At 37.6% G+C, this 25,856-nt stretch overlaps 1 protein-coding gene across 2 annotated transcripts; it reads left to right on the top strand.

Moving 5' to 3' along the window:
• The first annotated feature begins 1,074 nt into the window (after nucleotides 1–1,074).
• Nucleotides 1,075–23,554, top strand: LOC134542809 (zinc finger protein ZFP2-like). Of its 2 annotated transcripts, XR_010076853.1 has the most exons (5): nucleotides 1,084–1,433; nucleotides 1,603–1,743; nucleotides 6,671–6,975; nucleotides 18,639–19,902; nucleotides 23,461–23,520. XR_010076853.1 is itself a non-coding variant. In XM_063387354.1 (4 exons), exons 1-4 carry the CDS (start codon nucleotides 1,287–1,289, stop codon nucleotides 19,843–19,845), a joined length of 1,800 nt encoding a protein of 599 aa, XP_063243424.1. In that variant the 5' UTR covers nucleotides 1,075–1,286; the 3' UTR covers nucleotides 19,846–23,554. The 2 variants fall into 2 exon arrangements, 1 of the variants encoding a protein (XP_063243424.1); XM_063387354.1 differs by having other exon boundaries at nucleotides 1,075–1,433; nucleotides 18,639–23,554.
• The last annotated feature ends 2,302 nt before the right edge of the window (nucleotides 23,555–25,856 follow it).

Below are 25,856 nucleotides of genomic sequence, written 5' to 3'. Positions count from 1 at the left end.
ATGTAAAATTAAAAAAAAAAAAAAAAAAAAAACGTGTCGAAATACCAAATTTCCGGCACAGCATGTATCCATGTAGTGTACTTCACGCCACCCTATCGGTGCTCCTCTCGTCACACAGACCATTATGCATCATCAACACCTGCCCAGAAGCGTGTGCGACGAACGCGCCCTGCACGCAGCGGAGTGCCGATATCAGCAGTGCGTGAACACTACAGAGATAGTGCCGCTACCAGCTACGTTGGCCATATCACTCTGTCGGGTGTGGCAAAGTGCTTCCGCCGAACTACGAAAAAGGGTTCATGTATTTCTTTCCAGGGACAAACTTAAACTTGTAACAGCTTTGAATTACTTTTTCCATAAACACAAATTGTTCAACGTGCGACTATGTCGTAAAACTGGCCGCTCCTGTTTTCCTGCGTTCTGTGCTTTTTGGCGGGAGTTAGCCCTCTGGCCAGGCGCTTGGGAATAAGCAGTCACCGTCAGAAGCTCACACAGGCCGGCAGCCTCCACGCTACCTGGGGGAAGCTCTTTTGCATGCAAACGAGCATGTAGGGGAAATGTCCATCATGTTGACATAGTATTGCTGAAATTAAGGATGCCGGGGAGGTTTCAGAGTGTGTTTCAAGGGCCGCTACCTAAATAAAGAAGTTCGGGGAGGGATATAAGTGAGGCCCGAACTTTTCTATAACTGCGGCTATTGCTCAGCTAATATCATCCATCTGCTTATCTTGTTGTTCTACTCTGCTTTTCCACTGAACATGCTTTTGAATGTCAAACATGAATCTCTCCAACAATCTAATCATTTGTTAGCTTTCTCACTTCCTTCTCCATTTTCTTTTCCCACTTTCCCCTTCAACAACAAATCGCGTCCACTTCCCTTTTGTTACCATTATATTAGTTCCTGGCATGTCTATGGAACTGCTAATTTTTCTATTTTACTGTAACTATAAATATTTGTGATGTTTGTTTTACTATTTAGTTTTTAGTTAGAGAGTTTAATATTTTCTCTTTGGAGAAACAGATAAAATTGAAATTGAAGTTTGATAAGTTTACCTCTATGTACTTCTTTAATTTTAAGTTGGACTAGCTTTGAACCTTTGATGTCTTTGATATTTACTTGCCTAAAATGTGAATTATTATGTATTTTGTCTTCCGAATTATATTCTATTCTTTTTTAATTAATTTAATCATGTCTCGCAGTAAAGAAGACTACAGAATGAAATTTGTACTTAACTTTTGGTATCCTTTTTAGGATCTTGGTAAATAATTAATTAAATTTTACAAAAATGGCAAATGTTGCAACTCCCGTTTTTAATGATTTATGTCGACTTTGTGCAAATAAAATCAATGTTTTGATGGGAACCCCAATATTTGAGCGTGAAGGAGACACGAAGCAAATCCCACAAAAAATTGCTACTTGTTTACCAGTTGAGGTTGGTTGTGTAATTATTTAGTCCAATTTTTAATAGTGTAGTATTTTTTTAGAAGTATTTAATGTTCGTTTTAAATCTGGCAGTTAGCATACTGCCCGGTGGCAAGGACTCGAGGAGCCTCGCACAATTCTCCGTTTTTGTTAATGCAATTTAAATATTTTTGTTTTAGGTTAGTCCAACAGACAAGCTACCAAAAATGGTCTGTGAAAATTGTGTATACAAACTGGACATGATGTTCGAATTTCGTGCACAGACTGTAAAAACTGAAAGTTTATTATCAGACCTTTTGAAGGAAGGAGAAGCTTTGCGGGTAAGTAGTTAGCGATAATACTCGGATATCGTAGCTTTTTAGAATGGAAAGAAAAAAATCAGAAAAGATGGTTTACACACACTACGCACATCCCTAATTATACTCCCAAGGGATGTTTTCGTAATTCCTACTAGTTTGTGAAAATATTAAATTATATCTTACATTACAATATTTGTACTCTTACCTTGCTGCCACCATTTATTATTTACCCTCAATAAATAGGACTATATGTTTTCTATATACTAGAGATGTTCCTGAATTAACCCTGCAAGGAAGGTTTCTTGATTCCTTTTGGTTTGTGAAAAAATAACAGTTTACATCTTACATTACAGTAACTATGTATTCACAATTGCCGACTTTCATTGTTTATGTTTACCCATGTGAGTTTTTCAAAAAAAATTTTTTGGAGAACTTAGTCAATGTAGGTGGTAGTTAATAATGAACTTGGTTTAAATAACAACTATATTGCAGTTGTAAGGTGTTTCTAATGCTTGTATTTTATGTTTATTGTTTTATTAGAATAGGTATTTAATTGTATTTCAAAATGTTTTTGTTACCTTACATTGCATTTAAAGTACATACTATTTTGAGTGATGTAACGAGTTAGTCTAACGGAAGCCTAAAATTTGAATTGAATAGTTAATGTCGTTCATTTTCTGTGAGGAATATGTGCTGTGCACTGAAGTAGCTGACACATTGAATTTTGCAGTCTTTCCAGGAAATTCTTTGATTACAGCCGTCATATATTCTGTGCTCGTTATGGTAGGTGTTTCATGTATCCATGTTTATCCCTGGATCCTGAAGGCTTGATCCTGATGGCAAGATCCTGTTGGCTTGATCCTGTGGTACACTGCCCACAGGATAACTTGATTGGGTGATGTCACAAACGTTCAGAAAGCTTGTAGGGGGAAGGGGAGCAAGCTGGCGTAGTATACACAAACCAAAAACATTGAGTCTATATTATAGATCAATAAAAACACTTGAGAAAAAACTGAGAAATTCCAAGTTCTTCAATTTAAAAAAAAAGAAGTGTACACAACCAAAAATCATTAACTTACATTCTATTATTGATTAATAATAATAAAATCATCAATTTACTCACTCTCCTCAAGAATTCCAATTCCTTCCATTTCATCTTCGGTAGAGTTCGAATCTTCACTGCTACTGTCTACACCGCCAAGTGTAATAATTATCTTGTCGATTTCAATGTAAAAATGAACATCCCGGCTGTAATACTCCTGCTCTAATTTTTCAACATGATTACAAAATGGAACCCAATCTTCTTTTCCCATGCTCTCAAATTGTTTTTCGCAATGTCTTTTCACATCATATATTTTGAAGAACACATTTTTTGATGCAACAATACCCTTAACTTTACCCCTTATACCTTCAGTGGGATTCAAGTCGGGATGGTAGGGTGGTAGTCGGAGCGGTGTGTGACAGAAACTTTCAAGAATCTGGTCGACGAAATACACTATGTGCCGTGGCTTATTTATCTTAATAAGTTCGTACAATGTTGGCTTCAGCATGTCTTCAGTAAATGAAATTTTGTTTTCTCGCAGCCATTTTTTCATATCATCTTTTGTTGACGAAGATGTTGGCTGTTTGTTTACGCGGACATTGTGATAGGGTGCTGTGCCGGAAATTAGGCATTTTGACACGATTTGTTTTAAATTTTTATTATAATTTTAAATTATTTTTGGAAATTTTATTTGCTCTATAATTTGGTTACTAAAGGGTGATTTACACTTTGTTAGTCTGGTGTACTCCACTAAGTTAAACTTTGTGCCAGTAGTCTGAAGCACCTTTCCCAGAGACGTATCTGATATTTTGCAGATCTAATATTTTGCTGGCAGCCAGCTTAAAATTTCCCTCGCTTACAGGCACCTCTCAGTCCTGTAACGTTACTTCACTTCATGACTAAAACCGCCTACAGCAGCTCTGGACGAGCCGTTACCATTTCTCAGAGGCAAGCTGACCATAGACTTTACTGTCACGAATACGTATTAGGTTCACTCCCCTGGAAGCATGTCATGGATGCTTGTTCCCAGCGTCGTTGCGTTTTCCCCCCCTCTTGAGTTCTAAGAATTTGCCTAAGACCAATGACCGGTCATACACTCCAGCAGGCAGCGACCGTCTCCAAGGACGCCTTGCATAAAAAATGTGTGTGCCAAGTTGGACCACCCCGCGACACCTAGCGGCAAATTCGCTAACCGCCCAGCCAACTTACCCTGTAGGCCGCCAGAGTGTAGGATCTGACTGTCCCTTTAACCCTTGGTTTAAGCAGACGCCTTGGGCGAGTCGATTCTTTTTATTTCAGACACCTCTCAACAGGTAGCACTAAAGTCGGCCAGTGCTACCAACTTCGAGACATCCCCTCTCGGGGAACTTCGGGACCTTTCGGTCCGGACTCCCAGCCCCCTCCCCCCCAAAATGATTCAAGAGTTACTTTTAATTACGAGACGCGGTTCTCCGCGGGACACTTCGCGTCGCGACTGCAGACGGACCGTTTGCGAAAATCGGCGAGTCGACGAGACACTGCAAGACTTCCGTCCGGCCGCAACCGACTATGTAGTCGCTTAAATAAGGGATGCTATCAATATAATCTTCTTTATGTAGTTTAGTCCGTCTGCGTAGTACAAGTGTAATAGTTATTTTTCTTTTAAATTTATTTTTTTTTTGAAATGAAGAAATCAACCGCGCCTACTGCGTAATCGCGGGATCCAGTTCCTGGCGGGCGACGCATCAGTAAACAGAAGCCAACTCCCCTGTCTGGTGAGTGACGATCCGCGACTTTCCCCAACTTCCCCTTAACTTTTCCGGGCATTTTCTGCCCCGTATACTATCTGTGTTCAAGTTCTGATCAGTTTTGATTCGGACTGTTCCAGACAGGGTCCGAGAGCCGGACGCCGAATTGGCATTTTCATCTCCCTTCCACAACCGGACACAAGCACCCTGGCATCATGTTCCCGCGTGATCTCAGGGAAACGAAGCCCCGACCTCCGGTGCTTCTGTATCTTTTGACCCTTGTCTGAACTTTCTTTAAATTACGTCGTCAGATGCAGTTTATTAGATAAACATAATTTCTGGACTTTAAGTACGTACCTAACTGGGATCGTTTAAACATATTTGTAATTTTTTTATTGGTTTATGTATTTTTTTTAGTAAATGAAACGTTTGATAATTCCATGTACGGCCGGCCAATATTTTTTTTTTAATATACCTGAGAGCTGTTTAAGAGTGTAATTAATATTGTACGTTAATATTTTCTTGTATCTGTTATAAGTTTCCCCAGTATGGAGTAATTATATTTCAGACGGAATCACACCTTGTTTTTGTTCATTTCTAGTAAACTGGTGAAACCTAAAGATCCACCCAGCAAGGCAAAGATGGTAATCAGACCGTGGTTTGCTGCTACAAAAATAATAGCAGTTGGCATGGTTTGAACCTTGCTGCAATACCACGGCGCAGTTTGTTGGCATGTTTGGTACAAGTTTTTCCCTAATCCACTTCTCATAATTGGTCTGGTTCATTTGGTGGTGGTAGTCACCAGTATCTTGATGTGATTTCCACATAACGAGGGCATTTGGCACGAATACATCTTTACCGCCAGCATGTATCATAATAAGGCGTTGCCCTTTCGCTACTGGCCGAAGGACACCGTTTAATGTTTCATCTGCCCAGCTTTTTTGTTGCACATGCGAGGATAACACATACGATTCATCTACATAGATTATATTTCTGTTTTCATTTCTGAAACGCTTACCTAATGCTCTAGGTATATAGTTAATTCTTTTCTGCCTGATATCATGCTTTTCGATAAGAACGAGGCGGTAAGATTTTGTTTTATGCCACTGAAAGCCTAACTTTTTCAGAATTTTACGAAGGGTGCTATCGCAACCTTGAAACCCTGTCTCCATCTTCAACTTCTCCCTAAGCTTTGGCACTGTTGGCGCACATTTTTCTGTGATATAAAAGTTATAAATTATCCTACGAACTACTCCTTCGTCAAACCCATCCAGTTCATATTTAGAAGATCTTTTTCTTTTCTTGTTAGGCGTCTTGAACAATCCTTCACCATCTTCGTTAATGTGTTGACCTTCTTTCTTTGTACGTTGTACAGTAGCACGAGAAACTCCCGTTGCTTGCGCCGTGTGCAGTTGCACTCGTTCAAGAGGAATAAATTACCATTCCGAGCTTCATTTTCCATAAAATTTAACACATTAAACACTACGCCTGCGAATGAAGTTTTTTCTGTTTAATTTTAGATAACGTAGGGAGCATTTTTATATTCAGCACGTGGGGTAAAAAAGTTGCGAGAGAACACTTTACAAAAAATAACTAGTATTTTGTACATTACAACAAAAAACCACTACTGGGAACTTGTTGATAGCTTACGTTTAATACGTATTCAGTTTACTATTCTCTGTTTGGCTATAAACATTAAACACGTCACGATAGCACGTAGCGGACTGGTCAATGTATTTCATTCAGGGTGGTATGCGAAGTGAAAGTCTCTGAATAAGTTCTCTGCGCATGCGCTCTGGGCCTTCCTCCCCTATACTCGCCTACCCGCCCCTCCCCCCCTCCGCTCACCGCTCACTGTCCAGCCCCGGGCTAATGTCACCTTCAACGGCCTGGGGAATCCTAGCTTACAGAGGCCGCCGTGAGGAGTGGCGCGAACAAGCGTCGCTGTTCTGGATGTCGGGTAGGCCCGGGCCCACCCGGCGTACCCGCTGGAGCCTCGACTGGTTCGATACCCGACGGAGTCGAGCCCTGATTTTCCGCAAGTGGGAAATGTGGTAGACGTTTCTGTTTCCCTGGAGTACAGTACTCTTGTTTCATCTTCACCCTTCCCACCCCAAATTCATTCTGTCGGTGCTCGGGTCTCTCTCACAGAATTGTGTATGTGGATCGTGCTTGGTAGGAGAGCGAGGCGACCGCGACGAAGGAGAGTGCAGCGGTGGAGGAGCAGCAGCCCCCGGCCCCGCAGACGACGCAGGAGCCGCGGGCCTCCTCCATCAAGTACGAGCCGGACGTGACGATCAAGGTGGAGGAGCACGGCCAGGTGCCGCGGTCAGAGACGGAGTCGGAGACGGAGTCGTCGGAGAGCGAGAGTGACGACGGCGACGATGCGGCGGGCCCCCCTGAGGCGCTGCCGGCCGAGGATGGGGAAGCAGGGGCGGGCAGTGCGCCCCTCGACGAAGTCCCAGCTGACCAGGAGGTCCACAGGTGGGTCGATGCTCGTTGCCACAGGGAAACATTGCAGTGTTCAGTCAAAGGTCTTTAATTCGCCATTCTATGATTCAACACCAGTGTTTAAAAACAAAACTAGGTTTTTTAGGTTTGCACAAGTATTTTTTTATTACCATAGTTATTTGGGTTTTCAACGTATTTGAATGAAAGCCATACCACAGCCATACCACATCCTACTTTCTGCCACTCATTTTGAACCATAAAAGTTATAATATCTGAAAGTACTGAAGTCCAGCTAATCTGCACATCTGACTGGGTCTAAACCACTGAAAGGATATTTCCCCACTGGAAGAGAATGGGTGTTTCCCACAGAATAGGAATTAACTATTTAATATTTTTTAATTTTACAAGAATATTAGCTGGGTATAATTTACAACTTACAAGATAATTTTAATGATGATAATTTGATTATTATATAACTTTTTTGTTCCTGTAAGTCACTAGAAACATTAATGAGCAAACTTTTGTTGTTGTTAGAGCGGAATAAGACCTTTCATTAAAAAGGTTAAGATATTCTATTTAAAGTGCATTATTAAAAAAAGCAACTTTTTTTAATATAAAAACCACTGGGTTTCAACCAGTGTGGTTTATATCAGCCAACTTTGTTCGACACATTCTGTAGTCTGATACCAATCAAGCCGCTTCCGTTTAGATTTTTCGAGTGGATTTCGGCTGTTGAATTTGGTCACCAGGTCACATACTGTGCTGCCTGTGTTTTTTGTTTGCTCAGAGTTTATCGTTACTGTCCAGAATTTTTATTTCAGTACAGTGTTTCTTGTTTTCTAATGGGTTACATTTCACGCTTTGCGGGTACATTTCCGTAATGATAATTTGAAGAAGCATTTTTATTTTTTTCTGTGTTAGAGCAAGTAGCTTATTAGTATTTGTTTTAAATACTATTGTACTGCATATTAATTTTCCTTCTATATTCTCATCAAAACTGTATTGACGTTCATTAATCCTTCAAAAACGATCATCCGGAATGGCAGTGGTCCCAGACATGTCAGATTAAAGACCTTTCAGTGTACCTAGAAGAAGAAAACCTAGAGTTTCAGTTCTTAGTTAACTGTTTATGTTTGGATTGACAGACCTGCCTGCTGTTGTAGGATTTTACTTCTTGAATATTTTTTGGTCTGATTCAGCCATTTTGTACATTGCTGCTCTTGTATTGCAAAGAGAAGAACATGGTTATTAAAAAAAGAGTAAGAAAAATCTATTATAGCGTGGTCTCTCTCTACAGGTCACGCAAGTCACGGAGAAGTAAGGAAACGGGAGGATGGGTCAGGAAAGAAACAAAATAGTCCAGAAATAAACGGTCATGTTACTGAAAGTCACGAAAATTTAGTTTCCGACAGCATTCTGCTAACTGGCATTTTTTTTTGTAGGCTTGTGCGAAGCTTCGACTACATAAATCAATTGAAGCTCTTTTTAATATTTGATTTGACTTGACTTTACCAGGAAATAAGATATTCATTTTATCTGAAGCTTTGTTGTGATACAAAGCTTGGCATCTGATGTGAAGCCTTGCATTTGTTGTAGAGCTTTAAAACATTGGAAGCCTAAGATTCCTACAATATATATATATATATATATATATATATATATATATATATATATATATTATAAAATACAGGATTTAAGTAAAAAAAAATTATTGCTTAATGTATGAACTGAATAAGTGATTAACTAATTGTGCTCCATATATTACATCATTCAATAACAATTATAAAATAACCATACATAGTATTAATATTAAGCATTCATTAAAGCAAACAGAATGCCATCTTTTGGTGTTTACAAGTAACCACCTTGTAAACACCAAAAGGTGTGTGTATATGTTTGTTGTGTGTGTATATATATATATATATATATATATATATATATATATATATGTATAGAGCTTGAATAAAGGTGGTTACTTGTAAACACCAAAAGGTGGCATTCTGTTTGCTTTAATGAATGCTTAATATTAATACTATGTATGGTTATTTTATAATTGTTATTGAATGATGTAATATATGGAGCACAATTAGTTAATCACTTATTCAGTTCATACATTAAGCAATAATTTTTTTTACTTAAATCCTGTATTTTATAAAATACATTTAATACAGTTTCACTGAGAACAATATTTGCAATTTAATTTTGACTTTGCGAATATTTAAAACATTCAATTTGATATTTGCTTCGCATAAAAAAACTGGTATTCACAAAATCCTAGTGTTTTGATGTCTCACTTCAGTGTGTAGTCCCACATAAAACGTAAATAGTTTGAGAATGTCCATTTAAATCATGTGGAAATTATCTCTGAAAATATTTAGTTTCCAACTTAAAAATTATGCATGGTTTTACTAATAACAGATATGTTTCGTAATGCATTTGCTCACGTTTAATTATTTTTTTTTATATTGCTACCGCAAAGGGGGTTGAAGTGTTCATCGAAGTTTAGGGTGCCATCGCATGTATAATGGGTATGTGGACCCGGCTACTCTGTTCTCAGGGCCGTGACGTAGCCCGTGTGTGGCGAGGCCCGTTTCCTCCTGTATCACTAAAAAAAAAACCGAAAACGATGACATGTGCATGAAGCTCCTTCCTCTCACAGCGCTCGCGACTGACTGCCCGTTCGTCCTCGCTCTGCAACTCTCGACAGCGGAGCACTGACGTCACATCGGTGGGCGCGGGCTGACACGCGCGCGCGCACAAACACACACACACACACACACAACGCTGGGGTCGTGGAGGGTTGTGGTGGAAGGAGGGGGCTCACAGCTTGTAAGGGGAAGGTGGTGGCACATCGGGCTCAGAAGGGCGCAGCTCAGGACGATGTCAATATATGTACTTAGATGTGAAAAAAAAGGTTGTAAGAAAATTTTATTTTTAAGACCCTGATAAAGTCCTGAAACTGGTACACCAGATATTTTCAGTACTGTCTTGAGTATTTTAAGATTGTTTAAATTTTTTGAAAACTATAAACACTGTCCTACAATAAAAATTTTCCTTTCTTCTTGTATAGCCATGTTCTTGTAATGTACAGTGTGATTTTTAGTTTGGATGCAATAATGTATAAAATTAGTGTCCTGTGCCACGTATATATAACCCTATCCGTAAGAGCAGGCTCCTTAAAGTAAGCAAACCTTTAAGATGAAGTCCTTTTTAATGATGTTCCACGTAAATTGTTTATTTAATATTAGAGTAAAGTGGTTGGATTGAAAAATGTCTAATCGGTAGGTGGTTTCTGGAAATTTTCAATATAGTCACTTATTTCCTGTGTAAAAAATGATTCAGTCAAGACAGTGCATTTTTAGGTTATAAATTAGGTTTATGAGGTGTATACCATAGCTCTGCTGTGGCTTATGTTTAGAATTTGAAACAGATATGATTTAATATATTTAGAAAGTCCAGTTAAAAGCTCTCTGAGTTTTTGGGACAGTTTTTATTGCAATTTATAAGCAACATAAAACTGCTTTTTGTTTTAATGAATAAGTTATTTAGCAACATCCTTTATGATGAAGCTAATGGTTGGGTCTGAGTGGAAACAAAACCTTTTCAATTCCGTTTACACATTTTTTTTTTGTTTCAAGATTTAATGTTTTTCTTCTAAGTAGGTACATTTATTAATTCTGTTGTTATAAAAGCTAGTCATAAACAGTTCAGCCATAATAATCTGCTATTTAGCAATTCTATACTTTGCTGAAAATATTTTCTCTTCTCCATCTTCTGTGGAGATAAAATGATAAGTATTACTTTTGATCATAAGCAGCTTATTTTAAATGAAAAATATTTTAAAAGAAGGATGCTTACTGTATATACAGTAGATTTTTATTTTGATCCCTGCCTAGCCGTCACTAAAATGAAAGAACTATACAAATTTTGACATTTTTCTCAAAAGAAAGGGTGTATAGATGAAGATGAGATAGTCTGGAAAAATAGGTTTTAAATTTTTGGTTGTTAATTCACATAAGGCAAGTTAACAGGGAGCCAGACAGCTGCCGCGACATGGAAATGAATGCCGCCACTTTAAGTTAAGAATCAAGAGCTTGTCATCTAGAGTTTTCCATAAGAAAGTAGAGATTTTACAATATTGTCACGTGCACCTAGCCGGTGCCACCGCCATTTCTGTCACGATCCACTTTCAGAGGGGGGAGAGAATCGTAGCTCTTTACATAGAAACAACTCGCTTGGCATCAACTAGTCTTAACTTCATAAAATACTTTACTGTACCTAGGATCATAGGTTCGTCATCCCGTACAGGATGTCTGGTGAGAGCTGAACTAAGGAGATTTTGCAAAATAACATAATACTTAATTAAAATTATTTTATTCTTAAAGTCAAATACTCAACATCATTTTAAAGAACATTTAAATAGCGGGATTACAATTTAAAACAATAATCTCTTTACTTCCTTAACGATTGAACGACCTTACAAGAGAGAGAATGAGAGAACTTCACTAAACACTTCCCTAGTCCTTCCGAATACCTCAAATCATAATTAATACTTAAAATTAAAACAAAGATAAGTCCATACTCACATTTTCCGAAAAGCCTTTCTTGATCGATTACTTTAAAAAAATAACGTAGGGGCCTCTCCTGCCCTTGAAATCCCGAACGAACATTACATTTTAAAAACTATGACGCGTGACCCCTGACGAGGGCCATAGCCTCCGCCCGAAAGCTTGACGACTACATTATGACCTAACTTAAATTAAACGACTCGTGGCCTCTGGCGTCGACCATAGCTTCCGCCCGAAAGCTTGAATTCCTACATCACGAACGAACTAACAACTCGTGACCACAGGTGAGACGCATAGCCTCCGCCTGAGTGAGCCCCGAGTCACCACTCACTTGCGCTTAAATTCGCGCGCCCTGCCGCGCCTACCATAACAAAAGCTCGTTATTGAAGTCAAATTTACTAAACAACTAACTAGAACATCTGGGAAGACTACCCCCCCTCTACCCCAATGTGCAGGCCACACCGCGCGGCTTGTTACGACAGCGCGCCCCAGTAACTGCGGCCCGTGGCTGCGCCAGCGCGCGGCCAAACAAACAAACAAAATTCTGCAAGCCCGCAGCGCGCCGCGCCGCCCCCGTGCCCCAATTACATGGTCACGCCACTTGCGCTGACGAGTGAACAGAGCAGCCAGCCCAGAGTCCCGTCAGTAAAGTCCCTAAATTTGATTTCAACAACCCTGCAAAATTTCAACCCGCGACATAACCCTCCCCTCACAGAGCTCGAGCCCCATCGAGCTACCTCAAAATTACAAATTGTCTTTTTCCATTAAACCATAACTATAAATTCCTCATTTCACAAAAATAATAATTTTCTTAGTTCCTTGCTGTCTGAACATACATCTAGATTCTGCATAAGATTTATTTTAAAACAACAAGTATTCATAAAATTAAATGTAAAACTTTTATCTGGTTTGTTCTCACAGGAACCTTCAGAGGCTCGAGTTCTCAATTCTAAAAAAAATTGTTCTGTTAGTGAAGCTCTCTTTACAAATTAAATTACTGTTCTTAGTTTCTCAGTATTCGTTAAACAATGTGCAAATTCTTGATAATTATTATTATTTTTTTTCAGTTTCCGTTTATTACCATACTTCTTTCGTTCTTCAAAAAAAATTAAGTGTCCTTACAGTGTTTCAATTAATTAAACTCTTATCTCGTGAAGGTTGGTGCAACTCCTCGAAGTCAGTGTTGTCGAGAAGAGTAGCTCCCTGGGCTGGCCATCAGCAAACACCACTCAACTCCAACAGCTACTGGACTGGCTTCCAGGGCAGCTCACAACTTCTCCCCACATCTGCTTCGGAGTTGTGCCATCCTCATCACGAACAGATTACAATTCTGAAACATCATCAACAGGCATTACCATCACGCCTGACAAATACAAAACTAACTACTAAACTGCAATCGATGGGCAAGGATGCAAACACACAAAAAAATAAAATTAATTAATTCAACTGCTAACATAAAGTATCCCACCCTTAGCATAATCTAATCAGGCAAATAATTTGATAGGAAAAACTTAAGGAAGGGAAACATGACCTCCAATGATTTTCCCTAACTCTTGAGTCTTGATCTTCTCTATACAGCAAATAGTCCCCACGAAGTAACTGGGTTGAAGGTCAGTTCACATGACCCACCCATAACCTCTTCTACTCTTCTTTTCTTCTGGGGGCAACCACAATGCCCACCAATCTCTCTCCATGGTGCCGAACCAGCTATCCCATGAGAGTAAACAACGTAGTCAATAGAAGCGCAGAGGGGAAACACCAATCTCTGGCTTGTCGAGTCATAAAACTGCTTTATCTTCTTCTTCTTCTGAGTAAAAATATCTGACTAACCTTGCTTCTATTCTTCCAAACAGTAAAAGTTCATCAGGTATCTTCATGAAAGAAACATTCTAACTAATAATTCTTCATTTTTCTTCTTCTTTATTTCTGTTAGTTGTAATAGAAGGCCATGTTAGGGAGGTTATAGGGAAAAAGAGTGGCCAATTCCCACCCCATCACCCACCTAGATCATGACTAATTAACTTTTAAACTTTCTATTTCAAACAAATAAAAAAAAAAACATTTTTTTTTATTCAAACTTTTAAACTATAATTACTTTTACTTCATAACCTCAAAAGCTAATCAATAATTCTAAATGAAATTGTGATTTACTGCATCCTTGTTCCATCCGATCTGTTTGTTTATAACCTTTCTTGTAAAGTATAAAATTTTCAAACATTACTAATTCAAAAAAAAATTAAATTCTGGTGTCCTTCGAGTTACAATTAAATTTACTATTTCTTAGCTTGAAATAATTTAAGTTTTCAGAACTATTTCATTGTCTAACTCACAACACTTAAAAATCAACTCAAAACAACAAATCATCAAAATCAATAAGATCATCTGACCTACCTATCAGTACTGTGAACTTGAACTGTTCGTACACATTTATAATAAGCTATTGTATTTAAATTCCAACCTAAATAAGGTTTAAAAAAAACTACTAATCCCTCTGTAAATTAAGAAAATTAACTTTAAAAATTAAACTTAAGGTATTAGTTCTTTTTGACAGCTACCACAACTCACTAGTTCCATTACATTACTATAACCTAAAAAGTTCTGTAAATAATGTTTATAACAAAAAAAAACTCCAGTTACTGTCTTCCATAAAAAAAATAAAACTTTACATGACCTTATTAATCTCCACTTGTAAGTCCATGGCTGCCAGCTTTCTCTTCTCTTGAATCTTCAGTCTTGGCTCTTGTTTCAGTGATCTTGTATCTTGTCTCTCGAACTCTTGTCATCTTGTAAACTGGACTGCTGCTCAGCTCATCTTAAGGAATCTGTAACAGTTTCAAAAATACATGTTAATTTAAATTACATAATTCCTGTTCTTTGGTCCTAAAAAAAAATTGTATTATTAGTACACATTACCCTGAAACAACATTATTATTCATTGTTTATTACTTAAAAAAAAATGCTTTACCATAAAATCCTTTTTTGTTCTTTTCATTAGGCCTATTTATTTTCCTTCTTCTTAATTAAATTCTGCTTCAAATGTTAATCCTAACTTAAGACCTACCATCTATTTATTATTCATTACCTACATTATTTATGTTACCCTAAAATTCCCATAAGTTTCTAATACTTCCTATCAAAGACATTCTCTCTAAAAAAAAATTTACTTGTGACTCTTAACTTAACAAACTTAAAAAAAACCTTTTACACTAGACTTAACTTATTATTCATTCTTAGTTACTAAATTTCTATATGTAAACTTTAGTACTTACAAACAAAAACTGCCTATTTCTCTCTACCTCTTAATCTCTTTCAATTATTACAATAATAATGTTACCTTGCATCTTTAAACTTTCTTCTTTTCAATTAAATTAGACATCTCATAACAATAAAAATTCTGCCTATACTCTTCTTATGGGTGTACAAACCAACAACAAAATTTCAAATTCTCAAGTTTCCTTATATTTAAATTATGCAATGCACATAACCTCTGTGGTGCCTGTACCCTTTTAGGCCTACCACCTTCTCCTCTCACAGCATGACAACTCTTATTCCTCGGGGTCTGTATTCACTGTTCCAAATCAAATATCTCAAATAAATTAAAAACAAATTTATTATTTTAAGAAAACAAAAATTTACATTGACTTTACTATGGAGCCTGGAAATCTCAATGTCCCACAGCAGCTAACATGACTAAATCCCATGGAATCCCAGGTTTACATAACCTGTGCCCAAAAATTTAAGCATACCAGGCTTTCCCTGCACTGGTTTTACAGCATCACACACTATTTAGGGCCCCTGATCTGCCATCAGTCCCAAGGAGCTTTCCCACAACCCCTCTCTACACAAGCGCCTACCGCATTCCTCTCAATTGGCTATCGGTTTTACGGCATTCTTTTGGGATCCGACCATCAAGTTAGGGCTAATCGAACACTAAACCTCCATACTTCCAAACTAATGTAAATCAATTAAATTTTCTCTGTAATTTCTTAAAATCCAAATAAAAATTATTCAAACATGCCCAAGAAACTTTCAAAAAAAAAATTCATAATCTTATCTTCAAACCCTTAAAATAAAAATAAATAGATTACTCTGTTTTCTCCTTAATAACTGTAAACTGTCAACAAATATTATGTCGTAAATTTAACTATGCTTACTGACTCTAAATCATAAAATCTCATTCGTCCTAATTAATAAACAACCAATTTCCTTGAAATCTCACTGTATCTCTCATACTCAAACTCCACTGGCTGAATATCTCAATAAATTCAAAAACAATTATCTAAACTCTTAAAGAAATTCCTCCCCAATTATTCAAACTTCTTCACATTATTTTATTTCATTACTTAAAACACCTTACTCAAAAAAATTAATTAATTCCCTTCCATTATTATTTGACCAGAAAAAACTTTCTCATTAATTAATTTATTAAAATTCAATTTCACATTAGGCAAGTACACTAACTCTCTACAGCAATGTTTCTCATTTCCCTCCTTCCTAACTGAATCCAATCTTACTTAACCTCCAGGGAATTTACCTCACAAAATAACCAAATTCACTGTAGTGCCTATCTGCTATAGGCCCACTACACAACAAGGGATTCTAACCCCACCAACAAACTTCATTGAAATGGTACCCTATCCCATACAGGATAGCCACTTCGGTACTACCATGGGGAACTCCTGCCCCAAACTACTCACAACTCTCAGGGGTTCTCCTGACCCTTAATTCCGTAGTCAGCCCATCTCCTATGGTCTGCGCTACAATTCCCTTTCTTCCCAGGGACACAACGCCTCACCTTAGGGTCCCTCGCCCTAATGAAAACATTAATTTTGTCTCTCTGTTCTTTTGGAGTAAATTCCCTCTACACACAAAATCTAGCCTTCCCAGTTTTCTCAATGCTTATCGATTTTATAGTGTACCTCCTTAATAATGTTTACAAATCCCAAAAAAATATTTTTAAAACCGAGGTAGAATTTAACTAACAAAAACATAAACAACTTACAACGAAACACTTCTAGCCTATACATCATACACTTCTTAAAATAAATTACTTACATACTGAAAGTTCCTCTTCTTCTAAAACACACTTAAATTTAAATTTATTTAACCAATAGTCTATTTTCTTATCGCTAAGTTACCGTACAGCTGATCAAAACAAGGTCACGGCCTGTCCACGTCTCCGTATGAGCCCGTGACGTCACCGAATTCCATCAGGTGCGCCAACCCTCGCTTGCGGTTCCTCCGTTCTCCGCTAGGTCTCAGCACCTCCCCGTCACGTGTTCACTCTGCCACGTCCACTGACGTGTCGTTCTGAAACAACTCTCAACATTTTTCTAATTAAAACAAAACATCACTATAAATTCTATAACTCTCTTTTACATAAACTCTCGTTTTCTCTTTAATTCCTTTCTAACGTTTATCCTTCCCTCGACTGATTTAATTCGTACGTCTCGTCTCCTACGCGCACGAAAACAAAACAAACTTCTCTTGAAAATAATTCCTATTTACGACAAAAAACTTTATTTTAAATTATAATTCTCTTAACCTACAATCTTAAAATGAACTTCAATTAAATTAAACCACTTGCATTATCTCTAATAAGCATTTAACTTATAACGTATTCTCCTCACGTAATAATCCCCGATATAAATCTACAATAAATTCAACGACTTAAAACAACTTATCACTATAAACTTTATCCTTACAAGTATACTCAAATAATCATCTGTTACGTCAAAAAAAAAATCTCAAAGACTTCCTCCACTTAGATTAAATTCCGTAATCCTCTCCTCAAGTAAACTCTTAATAACCTGCTATCAGAAGCTGAAACTAACTTAATAATAAACATAAAAATCTACCTCTCTCTCTCTCCAGAAATAGAACCTATCCGGCGAACTCTACCATTTCTGTCACGTGCACCTAGCCGGTGCCACCGCCATTTCTGTCACGATCCACTTTCAGAGGGGGGAGAGAATCGTAGCTCTTTACATAGAAACAACTCGCTTGGCATCAACTAGTCTTAACTTCATAAAATACTTTACTGTACCTAGGATCATAGGTTCGTCATCCCGTACAGGATGTCTGGTGAGAGCTGAACTAAGGAGATTTTGCAAAATAACATAATACTTAATTAAAATTATTTTATTCTTAAAGTCAAATACTCAACATCATTTTAAAGAACATTTAAATAGCGGGATTACAATTTAAAACAATAATCTCTTTACTTCCTTAACGATTGAACGACCTTACAAGAGAGAGAATGAGAGAACTTCACTAAACACTTCCCTAGTCCTTCCGAATACCTCAAATCATAATTAATACTTAAAATTAAAACAAAGATAAGTCCATACTCACATTTTCCGAAAAGCCTTTCTTGATCGATTACTTTAAAAAAATAACGTAGGGGCCTCTCCTGCCCTTGAAATCCCGAACGAACATTACATTTTAAAAACTATGACGCGTGACCCCTGACGAGGGCCATAGCCTCCGCCCGAAAGCTTGACGACTACATTATGACCTAACTTAAATTAAACGACTCGTGGCCTCTGGCGTCGACCATAGCTTCCGCCCGAAAGCTTGAATTCCTACATCACGAACGAACTAACAACTCGTGACCACAGGTGAGACGCATAGCCTCCGCCTGAGTGAGCCCCGAGTCACCACTCACTTGCGCTTAAATTCGCGCGCCCTGCCGCGCCTACCATAACAAAAGCTCGTTATTGAAGTCAAATTTACTAAACAACTAACTAGAACATCTGGGAAGACTACCCCCCCTCTACCCCAATGTGCAGGCCACACCGCGCGGCTTGTTACGACAGCGCGCCCCAGTAACTGCGGCCCGTGGCTGCGCCAGCGCGCGGCCAAACAAACAAACAAAATTCTGCAAGCCCGCAGCGCGCCGCGCCGCCCCCGTGCCCCAATTACATGGTCACGCCACTTGCGCTGACGAGTGAACAGAGCAGCCAGCCCAGAGTCCCGTCAGTAAAGTCCCTAAATTTGATTTCAACAACCCTGCAAAATTTCAACCCGCGACAATATTTAATTTTCCTTTATGGTTTTCATTAGTTTTTGCAATGGTGTTATTTATTTATTGTTGTCTGCTAACATGCTTAAATGTTTTTCTTCTAGGCTTCCTCACTGTGAGATTGCTTCAAATACCTTTGAAATGAATGAAAGCCTGATGAATCCTGCAGCAAACGGTTTACTCATGCTGTCGTGCCCTCAGAAAACTGAGTTGTTGGAACAGACCACGTGGTATTTTTGCAACGTGTGCGGCAAGGCGTTCGACGAGCAAGATGAGTTCCAGCTGCATTTCGAGAGCCACTGCAACAAGTGCGATCTGTGCGGAGCCGTGTTCACCAATGACGAAGCCCTGCTGGCCCACGGCCGGGAGATGCACCCTCACGTGCACAGCTCGGTCAAAGCGGAGGCCGGGTTCTCCCGAGGCGGCGACGAGAAGGCCGTCGGCACCGCGAGAAGAAAGAAATGGGAACCGAAAGTTTGTCCGGAGTGCGGGAAACACTACAGGACCAATTACAAGCTGACGGAGCACATGCGCAAACACACCGGCGAAAAGCCGTACAAGTGTTCTTCGTGCCCGAAGGCGTTCCGTTCGAAAATCGGCCTCGCCCAGCACGAGGCGAAGCACACGGGCCAGTACGACTTCACGTGCAACACCTGCGGCAAGGGCTTCCAGTGCAAGTCGTACCTGATAGTGCACCAGCGGGTGCACAGCGACCTGAAGCCGTACCCTTGCGCGACGTGCGGCCGCGACTTCAAGACCAAGCAGAGCCTGCTGGACCACCAGAACAGGCACCTGGGCGTGAAGCCGTACCTGTGCGAGACCTGCGGCCGGAGGTTCATCACCAAGGGGCTGTGCAAGTCGCACCAGCGCGTGCACTCGGGGAAGGACAACAAGCAGTACCCCTGCATGGTGTGCAGCAAGATGTTTGTGAGCAAGTCGTACCTGGCGACGCACCTGCGCATCCACACGGGCGAGAAGCCCTTCATGTGCGAGGTGTGCGGCAAGGGCTTCCTGACGCGGGTCGACCTGCGCATACACTCCACCATGCACACGGGCGAGAAGAGCTTCATCTGCGAGTGGTGCGGCAAGGCGTTCGCGCGCCGGGACGCGCTCCGCTGCCACCGCCGTAGCCACACCGGCGAGAGACCCTACCGGTGCGATGTCTGTGGCCAGGGCTTCACGCAGTTCTCCCCTCTCACCATCCACAAGCGTCTCCACACGGGGGAGCGCCCGTACCCTTGCGACATCTGCGGCAAGGCTTTCGTGTCGCGCTCCACCATGTCCGCTCATCGCAAAAAGCACAACGTGTGACGGCCGACCCACGTTGCACGTTGAGGACTTCAGTTGAGTTGCTCCCTGTAATGGCAGGTATAATGGAAACTGTAAAGTTACTGACATCTGCCAACATTGGTCTTGCGTTTCCAACTTATTTAAATTACATTTTAATAGAAGCCAAAGGGCTTTAACAATAAACATCATGTTTTTTTCCTTTCTTTTTTTATAGTTTTTTTTGAATAATTTTTTATGCAGTCAAATTTTCAAACCTACTAATTTTTGTGCTGTTACCTAACTTTAGCTCCAAACTTGGTTGTGCACAGCTTTATGTCATCTCTGCTAATCTGGGAAGAACACTGGCTAAACTGATTGACCACTGTGCAGCTCTCCCGGTTCTGTCAGGCATTATTTTTTAAGTTGCTTTGATACTGCCTTTTTAGATCACTTGGATAGGTTATATTGATAAAAAGCAGTGCCATAATGGTTTAGTGGTCAAATCACAAACCTCTCACCGAGATAATTCAGGTTTGATTCTCTGCAGATTGGACATTGAAGTGAATAGGTCTGATTTTTTTTCAAGGTACTCCTATTTTCCCACCTGATATAATGAATTTTTTTATTAAATGGTTTTGCAGATACACAGCCATTGTGAAGTGTGCAAAATTATTTTTAAAAAAAGGTATGTGTACTTATGCGCACACGTTAGAATTTATACTTCTTTTGGATGTAAAATCCTGAACTATTTTTAAATTTACTGTAACAAAAATTAATTGAATAAATACCCAGTATTCAATATTAATATAATTACTGTATATGTTTAAATTATTATTGAAACTAGTAAAATAATAGAGATAAATTTTAATTACATAATGCAAATAAATTATAAATATGTGAACATAACTTCATGTATATAAATACACTTAAAAAAGTTTAAAAACACAATTTCTGTCACATATTCACAATAAATTAAGTTTTTTAAATTATATTGACTAGTATTCAATATCAATCACTAAATTTCTGAATGCGACTCACGTGTAATTTCGCACCCGCTACTAGTTTTTTCTACTGGAGCAACTCTGTCGACTTTAGAATATCGATTTGCAGAGCGAATTTTTAAACTATATAAGAAAACGTTTCCGATAAAGATGAAAAGGACTTATTAAAATACTGTCTACCTTGTTATAATTCATCAAAAAGTTTATACTATATAGTTTCTGCACACATTAGATGACTATAAATTATTAAGTATTATTACTTGTGCCAATTCATGGAAATTAATTTCCTAACAAATGTAATTAATTTATTATTACTATAAGTAAAAATAGAGATTTTTGGTCCACTTAGTATGAAATAAACAATCTAGTGAACTGAGCTATGTATTTAACAATATTATAGCAAAACAATAAACATAAAATGTATTCAAATATATTTGCTTAAAGCACAATTTGTAATTTTTAAAAAATTTAAAAAATTTCCGCAGCCAACTTTTGAACCACGTTCGTTTAGCTTGTAGCTGCGCACTATAACTATTACGAAACTTACATGGAAAATATGTATCATAATTTTTATAATTACCAGCATTCTTACCTTTTTTTTTTTTTAAACTTGCAACTACTCTTTACAATGACTATTTTAGTTTTACCAAATGTATTCCAGGGATTTCCACTATCATAAAGTTTCATTTGGCACACAAATACAATTTGTATGTCCCCTAATTTTTATGAAAGTGATGTGTTTCGTGTTCTGTGGTATAAAGAATAAAGTTTTTGACAGATAGCCTTAAAAACTGCACATTCAAGGACCTCGGAGGACCTGGTGCATCCTGTACGGTGGTTCACTTGCTAAATAAACTTCTAAATGATAGTAAACACACATAGGAAAGTACCTATGTGGGCCCGCCATCTTCCTGTAAAAATTTTGTTGCATGGTGCACTCACGTTGTAAAAATTCACTTAACAATTTTTCCATGATGTGCCTAAAGAAGTATAACTTCAAAACATTTTAATGAATTGGCTTACATGTGAAACTTTACAAGTTTGTGCCGTACTGCTAAAAGATGTTTATTAATATCAGGAGATAATTATTTTTAGAGGCAGGCATGTTTGCTAGTCAAAATTATATTACAGATGTGATGATGATAAATACTGATAGGTAAAATTAGTGAAAAATGAGGTCATAACTTGACCTAACATGGCAAATAAGTATGCTGTATTTCACTGTTAAGCAAGCATTTGGAATGTGATTCATCAATAAAAAATTAATAGCTTAAAAATTGGCAAGTTTATTTTTAAATCATTTTAGAGATTTAATTGTGATTCCTTATAACATTGAAATCAGTAAACAAAATCCAAAGCTACGACTTGTTTTTATATGCAATACCCGATACACGAATATGATGTGCCTATGACTTTATTTTCAAATTATATACATTAATATTAATATTTGTAAAATATGTTTTGTATGTAATTTTTTTTATTTATGCAAAATTATATTTAGTCAAAAACACATAACATCTGTGTTACTTTAAATTAAATGCAGGGAATAAGGCTTATTTTAAAACATTTGTTATAAATTTCCAAAATTTGCAATAACTATTCAAAAATTTGTTTAAATTTAATGTGTTTGAAATAGAATTTTAAAATCAGGGTTTGTCCGCTTCCTTAATATCCTTAAGTCCTTAATTGGATAAGAGCCCTTTAAAGTCCATACATTTCACTAAGAATCAATAAAGACTGAGTGCATGTAATGGATAAATTTGGGCATTTTTCAACTTGGCAGCAAACAACTCTTGCGCGTGTGCAGTACAAGTGGTGAATTTAAGGCCATGGGATTAGAAGTTACATAGAAATAATGTTGTGAATTAATTTTGCATCTCTTCCTTAAATTAAAATGTGTATATTTACTGCCTTATAAAGTAAATGTAATTAGTGATCTATTAAATATTAGGGCTGGAAATTTCAGAGATTTTCAGAGATAATCCTGTTAGAATTCAACTTACCAACAAAAATTATTTTTTGTGCATGTACTATTCAACATTGTTGTTTTCTTGAGGGATTTTGTGATATACAAATAGTTTTCTACCTCTTGATGGTGTTGAAGGCAGTGAAGTAAATGAGTCCTTAAAAACTCCGTAATTTTTGTTTGCACAAGAAGGTACGAACCATGAAAATGCATGACCCCATCATAGTGAATTGGCAATGGCTTCTCATTGATTAGGGCGTAACTGTGGGACACCACCAGATGTAACACAAGTGTTTTGTCAGCAGTGTGGGGGAGGAAAGGTCGTGTGTAATCTTACAGCAGCTCAGAAGATGCTCTTCTTCTGGACGATGCACTGTGACGCCAGTGCACTTGCTGGCGGCAGGTGGGGTGACGTTGAAAGCTTGCCACTTCCACTTTCTTTTACAGCTCTTTGATTCTTCTCGTTGCCCACATTTGCCAAATGAATACCTAATAAACTTGGGAAAATGTGCAGAATTGTGTAATGTAGTTTGAGAAGATTTTCCTGTGGCTATGAAGTGACGTACATTTTTTTGTAGCTTGAACGTACAGCATGTAATTTTTTTGACTTACTGATTTTTAGTGATTATTTGTAATAAAAAAATATATATTATTTATTCAGAAATAATTTTGTGTTTGTTTATTTTTCAGTGAAAAATTTGCGGTGATGTCTGTTGCATCCATCTATGCCTGTTTGAGCGGTAGGGTGTACCTTCACACACTTCATCATGTTGGTGAACTTTAGTCCGTGAAAACTTTGTGATTTGTAATAATGCGGATGCTGTTATTTATTCGAGAAATGTGTACAATAGTAGCACCTACGTTTTGGTTCTTACGAAAATTTTCATACATCACAAGCAGCTTTTATCATGTGATTTTCTTGTCAGTCTCCTCTTCCTCTAATACATTTTTTATTTTCTGTGCCCAAAACAGATAGCACTTGAGAGACTGTCTCACATGCTAGGAAAGTTTTTATTGCATGTAGGCTGGTTCTGATTAAACACAACAAACAAGAGAGACAGTAAGTATGAAAATGTCACATAGTAAAGACTTAAAAATATGACTTTGAAAAGATGAAAAATACACTCGATCTCAGTTCTGATCTAATAAGAATGTGTTGTTGTTATATTGGTTTCGGCTTGGGATAGGTCTCGTAGCCCTCCGAAGTATCGTCGTGTTGTCGGAATCTCCGACTTAAACACTCGAAGCTCGGAGAACAATGGCATTCACACAGACGGTGCTCTGGGAACGTGTAGAACACTAGAGAGACTGGGAGAGGGGCACCGCAGAGGGACGGGTGCTGCCTGTCCGTGAGGTGGGGCCTACCCTGGGCGCCGGGCCGACTGGCCTGCCTCGTGGCCTTGTCGCTAGTATCCTCTTAACATGTGTCTGACGCAACACAGCAAAAATTTTTTTAACTAAAACTAGGCCTGAGTGTATATTCTCTAGTTAAAATATCAAAATAATTAATTTATCATTCATATTCAATTTTATTTTAATTATATATTCAATTTTATTATACTGGCACTTCGAAATAACGAATATTCAGTTTTATTCTAAGTGTAGTGAAGTTGTTGCACATCACCTGGTTTAACTATCAGCATTAAGATTGAGTCATTGTTGTGAAAAATAAATAGACATACATATATACTGTTGAAATATATTAGCGGGCCACAAAGAGTTAGCCATAACATTTTTATTCTATTTCAACATTTGCTCAGTTAACAGCAGAATTACTAAAGTTTAGACCACAGGACTATCTGAATTCTGTAATTTTTTTTGATAAGTAGTAAACGAGCAAAAAAAAAAAAAAAGCAATTTGCTACTACATACTGCATAAATATCTCTAAACTTTTGAAAGAGTACTTTATTTGTATTTATTATGTAGTATTCATTAGTATTAATATGCAAAATATATGGCCACTGCATAAACCCATGTACCAGTATTTGTCAAAATATAACTTACACTACTAAACATTTAAATTTTTTTTTAAATTTCATTCTCTCTTGCATTCAATATTCACGCAGTACCAAAATGCTAGAGAGAGACTTTTATCAGAATCAGAATTTAGTGCGGTAACAATATTTTAATTTTTATCAGTGAGAAGCAGAAGATATTATTAATTTTAATAAAAACCAACCCATTTACATGCTATGGCCTATTTCACAGCTCTGCCAGAAACATTTTCAGTTCAATTTGCAATTTTCTCACGAGGTAGACTGGCAACACTGAATATCCTGTAATATGTGCAAAAAAATATAAAACAATCAATGGTAAAAATAAATTTGTAAGAATACGTATGCATTGGCACCACGGTTTTCTGATTTTTTTTTTTTTCCATCTGAGTTGGCTCTAATTGGCTGTCGGAGAAATGCGTACCTTCATATTATATATCTGTGTATAATGTTCAACATAACACGGGCATAAGTTCATGCACAAATTGGGAGACAGTTATAATAATTTAATCAGATAGTCTAAATGTTTTCAAAGGCTCATTGGTCTGTGCCTAAGGTTGAAAATTGTGTGTGACTGTGACTGAATTGTGTTTGTAATGTATTTAGCAAATAATCTGATGTGTTCAATTTTTAAGTTTGTGCATTGTGAGAATGTCATTACTGACTGTTCTGTTTCGGTTGTCAGGTGATGTAGTGTGCCCTTGTATAATAAACTGTAACTAAATTATCATTAAAAGTGTTTTGAGCTTTTGCTTTGATTATGCATCTTTAACGTACAAATTATTTTAATTTATTTAAATGCCTCTCGTAATTCTGTGTTTGCTTGGCTCATAAAATGTTTAATTTCTAAGTTTGAACCATCAAAAAATTTTACACAGTAACATTTGCTTACAAAAATGTAATTTATGAATGTGTTAAATTGTATATAAATCAAATGCATTTTTCATTATGTCGAAGCACTGTTTCCATTAATTAAAATTTCTCACGTTTATTACAGTATATCCGTGATTCAAAAGTTTTTGCCAGTATTTATGACTTCTAAAGACATACAAGATTGTTTGTTTAAAATTTTTATATCAATAAAACAAGGA

The sequence above is a fragment of the Bacillus rossius genome, assembly GCF_032445375.1.
Source record: "Bacillus rossius redtenbacheri isolate Brsri chromosome 9 unlocalized genomic scaffold, Brsri_v3 Brsri_v3_scf9_2, whole genome shotgun sequence".
NCBI classification, from domain to species: domain Eukaryota; kingdom Metazoa; phylum Arthropoda; class Insecta; order Phasmatodea; family Bacillidae; genus Bacillus; species Bacillus rossius.
This window is presented reverse-complemented; position numbering and strand designations above follow the sequence as displayed.

Bases quoted from the DNA above. Each gene is read 5' to 3' on its own strand.
- LOC134542809 (XM_063387354.1), top strand. From the start codon at position 1,287: ATGGCAAATGTTGCAACTCCCGTTTTTAATGATTTATGTCGACTTTGT. The intron at 1,434-1,602 runs GTTGGTTGTGTA...TTTTTGTTTTAG, and splicing joins CTACTTGTTTACCAGTTGAG to GTTAGTCCAACAGACAAGCT. The intron at 6,976-18,638 runs GTGGGTCGATGC...TTTTTCTTCTAG, and splicing joins GCTGACCAGGAGGTCCACAG to GCTTCCTCACTGTGAGATTG.